This window comes from Fukomys damarensis, unplaced genomic scaffold (genome assembly GCF_012274545.1).
Source record: "Fukomys damarensis isolate Sample0158 unplaced genomic scaffold, DMR_v1.0_HiC HiC_scaffold_37, whole genome shotgun sequence".
Taxonomy (NCBI): domain Eukaryota; kingdom Metazoa; phylum Chordata; class Mammalia; order Rodentia; family Bathyergidae; genus Fukomys; species Fukomys damarensis.
The window spans coordinates 42,943,037-42,960,128 of record NW_022900949.1 but is presented as its reverse complement, the minus strand read 5'-3'; the positions used below and the strand labels follow the sequence as shown (position 1 = coordinate 42,960,128).

The 17,092-nt window shown below is 40.9% G+C and overlaps 1 protein-coding gene and 1 pseudogene across 1 annotated transcript in view; one reads left to right on the top strand and one right to left on the bottom strand.

Moving 5' to 3' along the window:
- Dock3 (dedicator of cytokinesis 3) overlaps positions 1-17,092 on the bottom strand; it is a 387,335-nt gene that overhangs the window by 26,426 nt on the left and 343,817 nt on the right. The window contains exons 34-41 of the mRNA XM_010625591.1: positions 16,079-16,164; positions 13,545-13,571; positions 13,331-13,426; positions 10,758-10,818; positions 10,159-10,252; positions 7,924-8,072; positions 5,188-5,274; positions 3,688-3,792 (exon numbers count right to left, since the gene is read on the bottom strand). Of these exons, the coding sequence (XP_010623893.1) occupies positions 3,688-3,792; positions 5,188-5,274; positions 7,924-8,072; positions 10,159-10,252; positions 10,758-10,818; positions 13,331-13,426; positions 13,545-13,571; positions 16,079-16,164 (705 nt within the window). The remainder of the gene's footprint in view (positions 1-3,687; positions 3,793-5,187; positions 5,275-7,923; positions 8,073-10,158; positions 10,253-10,757; positions 10,819-13,330; positions 13,427-13,544; positions 13,572-16,078; positions 16,165-17,092) is intronic.
- On the top strand, positions 867-2,473 carry LOC104863096 (annotated as a pseudogene).

Here is a 17,092-nt window from a genome sequence, read left to right as displayed (position 1 = left end):
CATTAATGTGTCAAAGAGCTTTCTGGAGATGGTGTTGATTTCTAAGCTTTGTATAATCCATTTTACCTTTTTTGTTGACCTCCATGACCACTGCTGCTATATGATCTATGCTGATGGGAGCAGCAAATTTGCCCCTTCTAAAATGCTTTGACTGGACAAAGGAAGCCTAGTTCTCTTTAGGAACTCTCCATTCATCTCTCTTCTGCTGCTAGGAACACTCCTGTGCAATACAGTTAGAGCCTTTCTGGGAATCACTATCAGGTACAGTAAGCTTATTGTCCTTGTAGTCAGACCTGTTTCCTCACAGATCATTATTCCTTTTAGCCTAGAATGATTACTACTCAGAAAAGTGTAACGTGACCTAATTTCCATCTGAAATGTGGTTATCCTGGACTCTGCTGTTAGCCAGCTAATTTTTTTAAAATAAAGGGAACCAGTAGTGCAGTTGACCTTGATGCAATACTGTTGCAATACCAAGGTTGTTATTACTCATTGGCTAAAGCAATTTTTCCAATAAGATGGAATCCCAAACATATCAAAGGGATGCCATGAGCTTTTCCAGCTTCTTGTTGAGATTTGTGGGACACTAACTTTTAGTAAGATATTGGAATGAAGGGTAATCAGAGGTAGTCTTATGTCTCAAGTACATTCCGGGATTCATTTATAAGGACAACTTCACTTACCCCATCTGAGAATATACATTTCTTTAGGATATAGACTATAGGCCCAAGCTGATTACTCCTGAAACCTATGGGTTGTGCTGAATAAGCAAGAAAATCACACACCGTTTTGGGGGTGAGCCACTGTGAATGATGGAGGGATAACTGGATAATAATAATTGGATAATTTGCAGCTTGTAAGCCCTGCACCAACATCTGTGGAAACTGGCATTCCCCGTACAGCTTTTTGTCTTTGCCTCATATCCATGCTCACCAATGAGAATGCTAATTCAGCAAGTGCTTATCTTAACAGATTTGAGAACCAAGGGAAGACAGGATGGATATGAAATGGCACTGAGTACAAGTTAATGTAGAACTTAGGAAAGCTAAGAAGGACGGCTAGATGCTGAAAAATAAATAGAAGCTTTTTTCCCGATGATGTCATTTCTCCAGTGGGAGGAAAACTACAAGTAGGGTACTGTAAAATGATCTCTATATGACATCATCAAAGCCATAAATAGCTTTGGAAAGCAAGCTTCAAACTACTCAAGATGCTAGAAAATTGCTTTCTAGGGGAAAAACAGCTCTTGATAGATAGTATTACCCTAGCTGGTTGATTCCAAAACTTGTGTCCTTTGGCAGAACTGATTGTAGCCCCATTATGTTTGAATCTGCTTCTGTTCCCACTAACATTGCTTCTGGGACATCAGCATAGACCAAATCTGTGGTGCATGAAGTATATCCTAGCATTCCTTTCTCTGTCAGCGTCTTCCCATGCTCACATCAATAAATAAGCTACATGGGCGCTTGCAGGTGATGATTCTGTTTTCTGGTATTTTGTTATCAAGCATGGTGAAGCTGACCTACTGTTGGTTCTTCTTGAAGTTGCTGATATGTCATCTTCAGAATGTGGTTACAGTCTTATCTGGACATTTTCAAAACTTTGTCTCAAGAATCCTGCACCTCCATTAGATGCTGTTGAGTAATTCTTCCTGCTTGAGTTTGTCTCCTGCATTACCAAGATTCAGAAGCATTAGCAGATAACTCCTTGGCTTTTTCCTGCCTTACAGGTGGTACAAATAAACACAGTGAAATGACTATGAAAAAAAGTTGTGCCCTAACTTGTGAAGCTTCTAGGACCTATTCAATTGCAAATTTTGATTTCCACATTAAGAACCACAGGGAATTATCATCACTGGAACAAATGAACAGACTCCAGTTGTATTAGATGCAAAATCACTTGACATATTTCCCAGCCTGCTAACCTCAAAACTAATACTATTCCGAAGGAAGCTACATGGACAATGTCAAACATCACAGCAAGCTGTCAGGAGCAGATAAAACAGGAGATGAGTCATGTATCAGTTCTATTCCTCATCTGCATTCTCTTTAAGATAGACTTTAAGACATAAAAGGAAGCTATATAGGCTGTGACCAACTATTTAAGTGGTGAAGCATTTCCAAAGATTGTGTATCTTATTCATTGTGGCATAACAGAACTGTTGATGAACCTTTTAAATGCAAAAGATACCAAAATTATCCTGATTACTCAAGAGGCCATTTCAGTTATCTTTCAGCCTGCTGAGAAACTTGGTGAAAGTGAGAAACTCAATACAATGATTGAAGACTATGGAGGCTTGGTGAAAAATTGAAGCTCTACAAAACCACAAAAAGGAGTCAGTGTACAAGGTTTCATTAAGCTTCATTAAGAAGTATATCTTAGTAGAGAAAGAGAAAGATCAAATGTGCCAAAAACAACCTTTGAGAGCCATACCTTCCAAGTTCAGGATAGGACTTCCTGGTCCTATCTTTAACTTTAACTTTTTTTTTAACTTTTTTTTTTCTCAGTACCAGAGATCGAACTCAGGACCTTGTGCTTGCAAGGCAGACTCAGTGCCACTGAGCTAAATCCCGGGCCCCTTTAACTTTTAGACTGTACAGTTGAGGTTATAAAGTCATTTGCTGTGCTGTGTATGTTCAATATAATTTTATCTCTTTCTCTATTAAGAACTCTTTTTAAATGTGGGGCTTGCTATATTACTTTTTATATCAAATCTATACTTTAACAGTTCCAAGTTGTCTTTTGTTTTTATTTTTTGTTTGTTTTTTTTGAGACAGGGTCTCACTATGTAGTTGAGACTGACCTGGAACTCACTATGTAGCCCAGGCTGGTCTTGAACTCACAGCGATCCTCCTGCCTCAGCCTCCCGAGTGCTAGGATTACAGGTGTACGCCACCACGCCTGGCTCCCAAGTTGTCTTTTGAATGGATTTATTTCATTGCAAAATTTAATATCTTGCAGCTGTAAATAAAGATTAAATCCCACAAATTTTACTTCAAAAAAGAAAAATATCACAATGCCTCAACTGCAGTTGCTGGGGCTATGCTCAGCCATTCCTTCCGTTACGTTTATATTCAAACTTGGCCTTCTGGGAAATGATGGAGAGAAATGGCTATGGTTGTTCTGGGTCAGAGAACTGGCTGACTAGAACAGGATTTCCATGGCTAAACTTAGTGTTTGGAATCTTCTTTGGGGCTCTAGGAGCCAAGTGGACTTGGTTCTTTCAAACCAAGAGTTCTCATTCTGGTCTTATGAGTTTTAGTGCTCTCCATGAAGGACAACCACCATCTCAGATGACAAACACCAAGAAGCAAGTTGACTGTTGAGGTCAGTGCTATACTTTGTGCAGTAGGCTGAGAACAGACAGATGGACTTTTTAGGCACTGGTGGCAAAAGTTATAAGGCATCTAGGTACATTATTAGATCCTGGCCACTTCCTGAAGGAACATGGTAGATTTGGTAGGAAAACTACCCTCATACATCCTTGGTAGCTACAGCATAACAGAGCAGACTAAAACAGAGTTGAGGTTAGTATCCAGGCCAGTCAAATAAACCCAAATGCCTTCTGTTAATTCATTCCTTTAGAAAGAAGTATTCAGCAGAAGAAAGAAAAAGGAAAATGTAAGGTTTTAAATGAATTACATGTATATTATATGTAAGTTTTTGTGACCACCTGAATGGACTTACCCGAAGGAAGAAAGGAAACTTCCTGCCATAGAAGCCAACTCGAAAGAACTCAGGTTCCAGGCGTTGTTGCTCCATGATGTTGTCATAGTAGCTGGCTTCCATTTTCTGTGAACAAGAAAGGTGACTGCCTTCAGGTTGGCTTGGCTGTTGCTGGTCCAAAGCAAGTTCTCCAGGGCCCAACTGGACACTGTCTTCTGGAAAGGGATTCATGGCAACTCAATCTAGGTAAGAAGGAAGTGAGCCCCTACCCATGAACAGCCTCTCTTCAGGGAGCTGCATCATGGAAGAGGAAGCCCTCCTCCATCACCATCTGATGGTGGGATGAGGACAGGCCTGCCCACTGCAGTCCTGTGAGGATACTCTGAATGTCCTCCTAGGACATGGACCCACCTCTCTAGAAATCTGAGTTTCCTGTACTCAAGGGGCATGCATTTTAACATGAACCTTTTTCTTCCCATGGATTCTGATTTTGAAGGATACTCATTATACTAGTTAACCATTGACTAGGGTTGCTTATAGCTATCAACAGTTCTCAATGTCATTTCATATTGGTTTGATTACATCTACTCTTGCTCATCTATCCTCTGATTAAAGATGATAACAACCACAGTGAAGAAGGCTCAGTTTCCAGTATCACTGGTACCAGTTCCAATTTAGGAGATTTTAAACTTGAAAAGTTAATATCCATGATGTTTATCATTACCAAAATCAGTAAGGCTTTTAGTCTTGGCGGACTTGGCTTCACACTCAAAAAAACTGACTGAAGCTTGAAACTTTAATTGGGAAACTAATAAATTTAATCAAGTCAGGCAGTCAGGGAGCAGTGGCTTTCAAAAACCAGCTAAGAAGCTACTTCTAGGGCACGATGCCCAAGGCGCCCAATCTGAACAAGAGAATAGAGGAGAGTTAGCAACAAGCACGAGGGTATAGCGAATGTGAGCTAAGATTGCTGACTTCTCTATGCTGATAAAATCAGCAGCTGTTACGATTCTGAACCCCAAACCAGCAACCAGAAAAAATACGGGGCAAAATCTGTGGGGCACCTGACTTAATATTTTAATATTTTGCTTCAAGAAAGGAAAAGGACAAAGTGCTTAAAATTGATCAGAAGCCAAACTGGAAAAGCTCATATAATAAAGTTTTTAGATGAAACATCCTTGAACAAAACCATTTTACAGAAAAATTAATAAAACTGAGATGCTATCTCCTCCCCAAAACTCCTATCCTACTGTACCTATATGGATTTCTCCTTTCCCTGAGTACTAGAAGTCCTTAGGGTAGGGATCATAACATCCTGTGTTAGGCATGTATTTTGGTTCCCCAGTCAGACTTCAAGTATGCTGAAGGCAGGATCTTGGACTCTATTTTTTTTTGTACTGTACACAGAACTAAACCAAGGGCCTTATGCCTCACTTAAGATGACTCACTCAGAAAATGATGTCAGAAAAGTCCACAGAACTCCAGTCAGGGATGGGGGAGGGGACCAGGGACAAAGCTCACCCGAATCCAGCTGAGGCTCTGATAATCGTAGAGGCTCTCATACTGACACGCCAGCTCCCTGCACAAGGGGATACCAAACTCCCAGCTCTGCATCAGAAGGAGAAATATGGCTTTATCACCTCAGGCATCCTTTGAATGGACTAAGATTACATAGAACACAGCAGTAATTACAGTAAAAGGCTTCTGATAGCGCCAACTTGTATGTAACAAGGAACACATGGAGCATGACACACAGCATTGTGGCTTTCTAGCTCAAGTGCTGCTTTCTAGTGTCTGCTCAAATGTCTCCACCTCCAGACCTTTCCTGATTACCTTGTCAAGAAGTGGTACTTTTCTTCTTTTTCTTTTTTTAAAAATAATATTGGGGATTTAACTCAGGGCCTTTGCAGTGAGCTATATTCCCAACCCTTTCTATTTTATTTTTTATTTTTGAGACAGTGTCTTTGCTAAGTCACTAAGTTCCCTGGGATGGGCTCAAACTTGCAATGCTCCTACCCCATTGTTGCAGAGTGCTGGAATTACAGGTATACCAGATGAGAAATTTTTATTTACATTTTGGTTCTGTTATTCAGAAGTTTCTTTATTTTTTAAAAAATTATTTACTTTTTCATTAGTCTAATTCGATGACTAATTGCATGAGGGAAGAAATCCTGTTTATTTACTTTATCTTTAGAGCCCAGAACAATGTCAAACATATATCAGGTACTTGATAAAGATTTATTTAATAAGTTAATGAAGGGAACATGACATTTGAATTAAGATCATTTAAGCTTAAAAACAAGCATGGAAATCAAGAAGAAAACTGCTACTCAAGGACTTGACAACTCCCTTGATGGAAAGACTGAAACTTTAAATTAGATTTCATATGATTCTTGCCTAGTCAGATCTCAGAATATTTTGGTGATGTGGCTCCTGTTATGATCACATGCCCATCTAATAGCTCGAGGAGGCTATAGTGGAATTTATGAAGAGGCAACATTGTCTATGTCCTTCTTTAAAAAAATTTTTAGTACAGGTTTTCTTTCTCTTGATTAAATGGGGGGATTATCTATTTACTTTATAGGGAAAGGAAAAGGGGACATTACCAGAGACCCCTGAAGTGGGTCCTGGTTTCTTGTGAGCCAGTATTATGTCTGTGAGATAGGAAAGTGGGAAATAAAGATAAAAAGACAGAGAAGAGAGAAACTGAGTCTTGGGCTGATCTAAACCCCTCTGGGCAGCAAAGACAATCAACTCTCAGGACATTCAGTGTTTATTCATTACAAGCATGAGAAGGGGGAAAACTGGGCAGGCCTTGGGACACCCGCTGATAACAAGTATTAAGCAGGCAAGACTGTAGAATGAGAGCACAAACATATCTTTGTTGAAGAGAACAAACAATTAATTCAGAAGGGAGAAATTTAGCTGGAGCTCAGTTGACCTTGGCTGGAGGAGAACTTAGCTTATTGGACTACTTTCAAGGTAACAGCCGATTATGGAGGGGCAAGAAGCTTGTGTCACTATAGCCTGCTAATACTGGGCAGAGATGCCTGCTGCATTACTTGACATTTTACCCAGGCTCTTCTCTCTAACTTCTACATACTAATTAAAACTCATTATAGGAAATTCTATGTATATAAAAAAATGGAGCACAGAGCAGAGAAGAATGAATCCCTAGGCCTGGGATGTAGTTCAGTGCTGTCTGGCAAGTGCAAGGTCCTGAGTTCAATCCCTAGTACTAGAAAAAAAGAAAAAAATAAACCCCTAGATACCCATAATCCAGCCTCAATAATAACCACATCAAGGCCAATCATATTATTCATGCCCCATCAATTTATTCCTCCCTGAAGTTTCTGAAAAAAACAAACAACTCAGATGTAATTCTACCAATGAATTTTTCAGCATGAATCTTTGAAGAATGTTTTCTGATTTATAGGCAAAAACAATTAACATTTAAATCTTTTTTTTTGATGATGAAAAACTTCATTTGAATCACCAATTTCTATTTAAGCCAGAGGCATAACCACTGCAGTTTCCTGAAGGATCCCATTTCAAATTTTAAAGTGTGCTCAAAGCTTAGTAATGAAAAACAGCTTCAACAAGTTACATACCCCCAGTCTATCTAGTGCAAGGCCACACCCAATTGTGGGTATTCAGAAGGCCCCATGAAGAGCTCTCTGGAGACAGGACCAGCATAACCAGCAAGCCCCAAAGAAGCCTTCACTAGCACTGTCAATCCCACAGAAGCGAGTCTGATTTAGAGAAATCCCAATTTGAGAGAAAGTCAGCCAGTGCTGTAAGCAGGGGAAATTCAAGATGAGAATCTCTACCAGTAAGAGACAATGCAGACCTCTTATGGCTCTAGTTACAATCCATTTGTTTTTACCACTTATATTTTTTACAGCAGAAAATTAGAAAGCCACATTAACTCTTTAAATAAATCCAATACAGACAAGAGTTCTAGGAGCCCATACTACAGGAGCATTATCATTTATAGATGTGAAAAACTAATATGTGAAATTATTTCTTACAACTTGGAATGGACTTCTAAGTCACAGAATTAAGCTGTTGTTGTAGTTCTTCAACCTCTTCCCCTGATAAAATCATGTTGCCTCCAAATCCAATGCCAAACGAGAGTACCCACTCATCCATCACCTCACATACCACCACTGCAGCTCCTGCCAATCCTAAAATGTCAAGAAGTCATGTACCACAACAGTACCTCAGGGGATGAAAGGCTTGCCTAATGCCACCTACTTTGCCTTTGTTGAAGTAGTGGATGATTTTTCGGCACAATCCCTCCTTCCGTTGCCACTCAGTCTGGGATGGGTAGTGCAGGAATTCCCGCAGTGGCCGATCCTCCCACTGCAGCAGCTCACAGTAAAGGAGCAGGGTGAATGCAGCTTCTGTGGGGATAGGCAACATGGAGGCCCAGGACTTTCCTCAGGGGACCAGAAGCAGCCTGATGAGGCTGGGCAGAATCAGGACAAGGCATGTGCAGCCCAGGTCAGGGACAATGGGCACCAAAGGTTAGATTTTGGGGCTACCTAAGCAAGCCAAAAATTCATGTCACAGAATGAAGGAGCCATGATTCTGGTAGATACCTTACTTCTAGAATCTTGTTACCTATTCTGGGGATCCAGGCAAAGAATAAAGTAATGCTTAGGTACCCAAGATTCTGTGCACAGATTATTTTGCTTTGGGCAACACTGGAATGTTTAGAGAGAGTGCTTGGGTTCCTTTTTTGGTCAGCTTACTAGAGTTTCCTTTCTATTTTTCTCAGAATGTGCTCTAATGGGTAAATATCAACCATTCCTTCTCAGCCCTTCCTAACGCATCTCTAATGCCTCCAACTCCATTCTTCTGGCCTCAGCATGCCCCAGAGGAGGTTTATTTCTCCTCATCTTTGTAATTTCTAAAAGGACCAAAGAGAAGGAGTGTGAATGGTAGTACATTCCTGGAGGAACCCAAGTTGACAGCAGACTCAGACTGGAGGCCTGGCAACACTTTTTTCCATATGTGGAACAATTAGTGGGGGTTATGTAAAGACACAGCAGCTAAACAGTGTAGCTCCCTAAAATCCAAGGGATGAGTCACACTGAATTAAGCCACTGCTCAGGGTTCTCATGTCACTGTCTTCTCTTTCCTATTCTATTTATTTTTAGTGGGCATTTCTATTGGCAAGTTAGTTTTAGCTTTTTCCTGGCTTTGAAGACCCCACTCAAACCTACTCCCCATTTCTAATACATCTTGTGACTCACTTCTAGTTTTAGCCAGGTCTACTTGCCACCCTCTAGATCACACTCATCCTCATCTCTCAGCCTGTGTATCCTGTCACTTAACTGCCTGCCTGGGGTGCACAAACCTCCTTGGATCTAGGAAGCCTTTTCTCTCTGGATACAAAAGAGCTTTTTCTCTCTGTCCTCCCTTTGGACCTCAGGAAACCAAGTGAAATATTTTCTTTCCTAGTCTATATTCTTTTTTGACGTCATTTCTGGAGCCATCAGAGACAAAGCTTAGTTCCCTCTCTAATTTTTGCTAAACTGTGCTACAGAAAATGTGGCAAATAATCTCTAATATCTATAGATAAGGAAGGAGGACTGTTTCTATAAGTCCATCAAATTCTAGTAACATTTTCAGAAAAAAAGAACTGAAATTTCCTTGTCTCTCAGAGAAATTCAAGTCCTATAGCCTAAGGGCTAAGATATAATAGCTGGCTACCACAGTGGAGAAGATGGCTATTTTGGGGGGAACTATGGTATAAGGTGATCAGATATGATACAAACACATACATAAACCCTCCTAATTCAGAGCAGCTCTCAGTAAACAGAGTGAGAGAGGCATTTTGAATGAAATTGCAAACATAATGGGGCTGGGGATTTAGCTCAGTGATTCTGCCACCTGCTTCACAAGCCCAAGGTTCCGAGTTCGATCCCTGGTACAAAAAAAAAAAATTGTAAACATAATAAAAGAGTCCCTGTCTGGACTTTCAAGTCAGATGAACATTCTCCTTTGGGAGCTCAGTGCAGGGTTGCTCTGCAGTTGCAGGAAAAAGTTGAGAATGCAAGGCATATTTACCAATGAGTCCCAGGATTAGGGGGATATTATGTTGTTAAGGTCACACTGAGCTCCAGCTTTTAAAAGACCGAGAAAGGTTGTTTATGAGGTGTGACAAAGCACTGGGGATGCTCTAAACCCAGTACACCAGAATTTGGGTTACCCTCGAGGCCTCAGAGGGGTAGACAGGAATGGAAAGTGGAAAAGTTTCAGGCAGTGGAGGACATGGCACAGAGACACAAGTGGAAGTTCTGTCTGCTTTCTCTCCACCATGTGCCAAAAAGGAGTTCAAAGAAAGGAATGAGGTGAAGGGACAATATGGGCCCCAACACTTTGTTACAGCCTGGCAGGAACCAACCTGAAGTCTTTCTCTGTCAACTGTGCAGACCCTGCTAGTCTATTCTCATGGGCAGGTTTGCCACTCTCCCTACTCACCTGTGTAGTTTTCAGTCTGTAAGTGCATGTCACAAAGCTTATGGATATAGCGGATATACATTTCTTCTTTGTTAATCTCAGATTTGTAAAAGTTCTGTAAGACAAAAAAGGAAATACATAGACAATGAAAGAGTCTGCCACCCATGGAAACCATTCCTGAACTTCAGATCATTGGTCAAAGTCCTAGGTGTGCTGGATAGCAGGGGGAGGGCAGATCCTGGAGGCAGACAGCACTAGAAAAGGAAAAGGCCAGCCAAAAGAAAAACCTGCCACAGGTAGAAGCTCTGGTGAGCCTATAGTGGGGGTCCTGAGTGGTGTGAAAGAGGAATGGCACTAGAGCCAACTGGGGATCAGGACAGCAAATCTGGGTTATGTCAGGTCTGACAGGATCTTGTCAAGAGTTCAGGTTAGAGTTTTACCCAAAGAAACACTTGACCCAAGAGGGAAGGTGTCTGATGAGGTTCAGGAATTCAAGATAATCCTACCAGGGTTGATGTCCTGACTCATATCTTTAGGCCTACATCCATATACTACAGAAAGGCTGTGTGGAACAGGAGTTACCCATTAGGCAGACAACGACAAAAGCCATGTCCTCTCACCATTAGGTTAACTGTACAGCCAATCTTCTTATTCTCTGTTTCCTCTCCTTTCATACAGTCTCTGGAAGGGAGAACACAGATGAGTACCCATGATGTGAAGTGGTGCCCTGGGACAATACACAGAACTGCAGTATCATTGGGGCATTAGTATGAACAAATCTCAGATCAGGGTGTGCTCTAACAGGAAGTGATTCCTCAAATGAGTACTACGCTGCGGGATCCTTCTGAGACTGCATCCACTCCTAGGGTTCAAAGACCTTTGTTCTGCTGAGGTCCTTATTCTTGTGGCAGTGTGTGGAGACCAGGTGCTGCATCAGGCAGGGCACTGGTACCTATCAATGTCTTTGGTACAGATGCATGTGTCAGTTAAGTGGAAGGTCAAATCCTCAAGTTCATAAAAAGAGAGGCACAGAGCTATCCTTAAAAAGGCAAGTTTCATTTTGTACAACAATGTTGAATAGATCCTCTACTCAAGACTTTAACTTCAGAACCCTGTGGCCACAGCAACTAAATTATACTGGGTAGATGGAAGACTTCCATGGTTCCTATATGTTCTCCCCAGCAAATTTATCCAACCAATCATTATTTAGTGTGTACCTACCATGCAGGGAACCAGGGAGAAAAGGTCAAGATTCCTGCCCTTAAATTTTTTTCTGTCAGATGAGACAGAAAGGTATATAAAAAGCCAGGTAAGTTCCTGGTCTGGGAATGCCTCCTTGATGGGGGTGGGTTGGAAATCCACTATTAAAGAGAGAACAGCATATAGAGAAGCCTGAGGGAAGAGACTATAAGTACTGCAAACATGGATGAAGAGAAAGAATGGTTCTTGTGTCAGCTAGATTTGAGCTCAACTTCTGGCCTTAGCATTTTCTACTCATCTCTCCTCATTGGTAAAAACACTGATAAACTTCATGGATGCTTATTTGTAAGATTAGGAACAATGCATATAAAGAACCAATATAGATTTTCAATAAACAAGAGCCACTGTAAATATTATGGTGTCTTCTACTACATTAACAAGAAACAACACTAGGAGGTTATAAAGCAGGTGTGAGTATTGGGGACTGGCAGCACATAGTGCCAGAGAGGTGGGAAAAGGCCATTTCATGAAGTGACTTTGATTTCATGTGAATGAATGTGGTCTTGTTTTGTAGCTATCACTACTGAGAAAAGAAATGGAGAATGAAATTAGTTTTGACCAAGACTTTGAATTGTTTATAGAAGGTAGTAAAGTAAATCAAATACCAGTTAGAACCAGGTCTTGATATCCAAGAAATAAATTTCTGCACTTTCTGGTAAGCCAAAGTGAATTAGAGCAACCTTTAGTAAATATTGTAGTGAGTAGAAGGTGCTGGGCTTTGCCTTATGGGGCCCAGAAAAAATAGGCCAAAGCTTTCACAAGCATAGCTGTGTTACAGAAGGGGATGTTCAGGATGTGAACATATTTCTCAGGAATTCCATTTTTTTTTTGTTTTTTTTTTGAGACTGGGTCTCATTATAGCGACCTGGAACTCACTATGTAGCCCAGGCTGGTCTCGAACTCACAGTGATCCTCCTGCCTCAGCCTCCCAAGTGCTGGGATTACAGGAGTGTGCCACCACGCCTGGCTCAGAGGAATTCCATTTTCACAGTGAAGCCAGCGCACTGGACACCTGACAAGAGCAGTGCTTATTTGGAGTGCCTCTTACTCCAGCAGCAAATTGGAGGTGGCCATTTCTTGACCCATGGTTTGAAAACGTTCTCCTTTAGTGTCTGAACATCTTGTAGCACTATCACTCAGAGCTAGGTTTCATCTCTTTATTATTCCTACTCATTTTTCATCACCTTTTTCTTGACTCCCCAAAGGCAACTTTCACTACCACCTGAATCCTCCTGAGAGAAAAATGAAGGGTTCAGTGGTTTTTTTCATTGTTACTTTTGGATACTTGAAAACCATGATTTGACTGTTAAGGTAGGCTCTTGTGAAAATTTCTAATTCCGTATGATCTCTCAAGATTGAACATAACATACAGATCTCTGAACTCAGTCTATTTCCTCTAGCTGCTCATGGTCAGGGATGGGGGACAGAATTATATTTAAGCAAACAATGCATTCACAGAAAAAGGGGGGATCATCAATCCCTAGAAAAGCAACTAAAAGTTCTCCTGAATACCATTTTGGAAGCAGGTTACATTTCCCTGCTCATCTACTATATGGCCAGGAAGAAAGTCTATACTAAGGAACAATATCTGCTCCCTACCCTGCTGTGGAGATAGCTTTTCTCTTCCCTCGTGTTATTTCTACTCCTTAACTTTCTGGATAGGAAGGTCAGATAGCTTCACATCTCTGGGATGCTTCCTGGGTGCATGTGTCCCTATTTTAGAGGTAGTAATCCCACAAAACTCTAGCCTACTTCTGAGAGATAACCCTCTGTCCCTGCTCAATAGAAGATTCTTAATGACTACTGATGGAACTCATTAACAGAACAGTCTTCCTCACGAAGGGCATATAGCTTCAATTGTAAGGTCAAGGGAATGCCCCTGAAGGAGAGTATCCTACTAGAGAAGACGTCAGATAAATGCTTGAGAAAATACCTGTAGTCAAGAAGGCGTTCCATGAGGCGGGTGACTGAGGTCACAAAGGAAATGCCAGTCTCACGCCATGTTTCCTGTTCAACCTTCTCCAGCAGGCTATTGGAGAGGTAAAACACAATTCATGAGTTTCCCCCGGGAACAAGAGTGAGGTTCAAGAGCCCATGGGAGCTGTGATGGATCTGGAGACAGCAGACTTACCACACTGCAGTCTTACCTGGGGTAGGGCCCAAACAGCTGGGTTCTACTCCATGAAGCAGAAAGCAAAGACAAGGTGGTTATTGGATTGGCAGCAAGAAATGAACATTATCTCCCATTTCCCTGTATGTGTTCCTTAGAATGTCAATGGTATGGAGGTGAGGGAAGAGTTTAAAGCCCCAGTCTCCGTAGGCACACACTGTGAGGTCTCTTCTCAAGAACAGCTGTGTAAGAGCCCATGGAAGAACAAGTTAAATTTGCCAATTGATTAACTGCCTGTATTGCTGCCCAGAGCCATCCTCAGCAAACATACAACTAACCTTTTTATGTAAATCAAAGGAAAGACTCCCACCAGCTTCTAAGGCCCAGTATAAGGAACACTGAGCAAGTACAGAACTACAACCAGCCATTCCCATTGTCAGGGGATGCCCCTAAGCAAAATGTGCCACAGCCAGGAACTCAATGCCGAGGTCTTATTTTATTTGATAGCCCCATGTTCCTGTTAAGTTTGAAAGCCTCTGGCTTTTGAGATCCTCTGACATACCACAGGTCTCTTCTGGTGACAATGATCTGAACTCTTTTTGCTTCCTTCTATAACAAGCCCATTTCCAGTTATCCACATAATTTTATTCCTGATTCCTCATACCTCGATCTCTAAGGTCATGAGAGTCACCTAGAGTGGCTGGCCCAACTGAGGTTACTACTGGGGACTCAAACCCATGCATGATTGGTGTTAATGCTTTTGCTATGATGATTACTGTCTCCCTGCACAGAAAATCTTCCTGGGCCAGGGTTTCAGGGCAAATGAGTGTTTCCTATGTGATCCATGTTTCTGAGAGATAAGGCAAGACTATCGACTCTGGCCTTTGAGCTAAGGCTACTTTGCCAGTGTTTCTCAAACTGTTCTACAGAGCCTGGGTTGTCCTAGACAACAGGAAGAGGTATTCTGTAAGCACAGAATCATGGGAAATGCTGGTAACCACACTCTCCTTTTAGAGATTTTTTTTTTCATACTAGTTACATGGTAAAGGCTTCAAGGAATCTTTTGATGGAGAGGCTTGCTCAATTGTTTTAAGTTCATCTTTTCCAAACCAATTAGCCTGTGATTTACCTTTTCACCCCAGCATATCTATAAGCATCTTCTAAAACACAAATTGGGAAATAGTTTTCCATGTTACCAGTAGCTCTCAGTTCTCAGACTGATTTTAAAAGGGGTTACAAACACTGTTTGGTCAGGTAATTAGTAACTGTAGGTTAATTTTAAAATTTTCACTTTGATTTTTTTTTTGGTTTTGTTTTTTGGTACCAGGGATTGAACTCAGGACCTTGTGCTTCTGAGGCAGGCATGGCACCACTTAGCTAAATACCCGGCCAAAACTTTTTACTTTGTAGTAAAGTCATTTGTTAGTGGTTAAGGAAGAAGGTTTTCTCTGCTGTGTTCCCACAATTATAAACATCTTCAGTCAAAAGAGAAATATTAAAGGATAAATTTATTTTCATAAATTATAATCATTTAAATGTCAAATAAATTCATTTCATCTTATGACTCATCAAGGAACAAGATAGGCATGAAATAACAAAATGAGTTCCCCCTCATGAAACTTGACCATCTGCATCCTCTTTCTAGTGGTGCCCTTTATAATCAGGTAACTGAAGGAATATTAGCCCTTCTCTGAGTGCCATTCATTATCTCTAAAGGGAAAGAAGAGAATCTCTGCTCTGCACACCTTGCAAGTGTGTTGTGAGAATCCAGAGAAACATCTTGTACACTGTAAAGTTCTACACCAACATTTAGTATTTTTTTACTGGAAAAACCCTTTAGAGATTTGTCTTTAACATCATACTAAAACAAAGAAAATTTCAAAACTGCAAATAAGTGAGATAGGAAGATACTCTGGAACTTAAAATTCCATTTTTAAGGAGATAAAATATCAACATCATTATACTTCAGAGGGCCACATATATTTTCTCTGAGACTTTCTTTGGTCTTAGTTCTGTTCCAAGTCCTGCAAGGCCTCTCCATTAACTCAAGCCAGAAACCATGGAATGGTAGACCTGAAAGAACCTTCATGGATTTGAACAACTTCTTCATTTCACAAACAGGGAAATGAGCTTGCAGAGGGAGTGTGATTTGTTCAAGAGCCTACTGCAGTATTTTTCGAGCTGACTGTAATATCTTACAGAGGTAGGCAAGAAGCCTCTTTTTAGAAGAGAATTTCCTCTTCCTCCAGAAATGTCAGCATTGAGGTCTAAATGGTTAATCCTTACAAGTAGTTTGCCCACTTGCATGGAGTGCATGTTATGAAGTACACAATGATCCTTTTCCTGTCAGTAAATCTGAGTTCTTTTGTCTTTGTAGCTCTTCAGTACTATGGCAGTCCCTGAGACAGCATGCTTTCTTTTTGACAGAAGGTGAACATTGCTACTTCCAGGAATAACCAGGTCTTTCCTGACAGAAAACCTCTGAAGACTCCCCAGGTTTAATCTCCATTCCCAATTGGCCCACTTCATCCCCTCCCTCAACATAGGGTGGCTGGGGCTGGAACAGCTTACAGCAGACCAAAGAGCTCCCTGTAGCTCTCATCTCCTTTTCCCTCTGACACCATGCTGTCCAGCTTGTCAATCAGTTCGGCTTCCACCTAGAAGAAAGCGAAAGAATGGCAAATGTCCACTCCCTTTGCTAGATGAAGATGGTGGGAAACTGCTTCCTGATTTTTGTCCTTATTCCAAATAAATTCCAGGAAAGACAGCATCTTATGTACAGCACAAAGAAACCACCTTGCTTCCCCCAATCAGGAATACTTTTCTCCCTAGTGACTCAATACAAGGGACTTGAAAGTTTTGGGTACCTCTTTCCTAAAGATAAAAGGCATAAAGATATTTTGGATCCAAAAGGAGCCTTTGTTAAATGTTTTCTTTTAAAATATATTAAAAATTTTACATGTATAAAATATATCTGGTTAGAACTTTATCCTCTTATCAGCCAGTCTACAAGGAAGCTCGAGTTGGTTAGATGATCTTCACTTTAAAGAGGCTGAAATTAGTTGGCATTGAAAAGAATGTATTTCCTTCAGAGATTCTCCTTCAGGATAACAGGCTCCACCAGTTATAAGCAAAGGACATAAAAGCCTGGGGCTGCTGTCCCTGTTATTGCCCATCACTGGGAACCCTTTACTTGCTACTGGGTACCTAAATCATAAGGAGCAATACTATATTTGCTTTTACTATATGAATCTGCAAGGATATTCAGTGGTACACAGTCACTTTTTCTTTAAAAAATGTTTTTTGCAGTGCTGGGGATTAACCTGAGGGCTTCTGAACTGAAATACACCCCTGCTTTAAGTCAGAGTTTTGCTAAGTCACTAAGTTGTCCAGGTAGGGTTTAAATGTGTGATTGTCCCACCTCAGCATCCCAGAGTTGTGGGATTACAGGTGTATACTATCATGCCAGCCTAGGCATGTTTCTAATTGGCTCCAATGGACTTAATCGGTGGTGAAAAATTAGTTTTAAGTGATATGAGATAAATTTTTTTTTACCTTTCACTATCCATACAATATGGTGTTCTG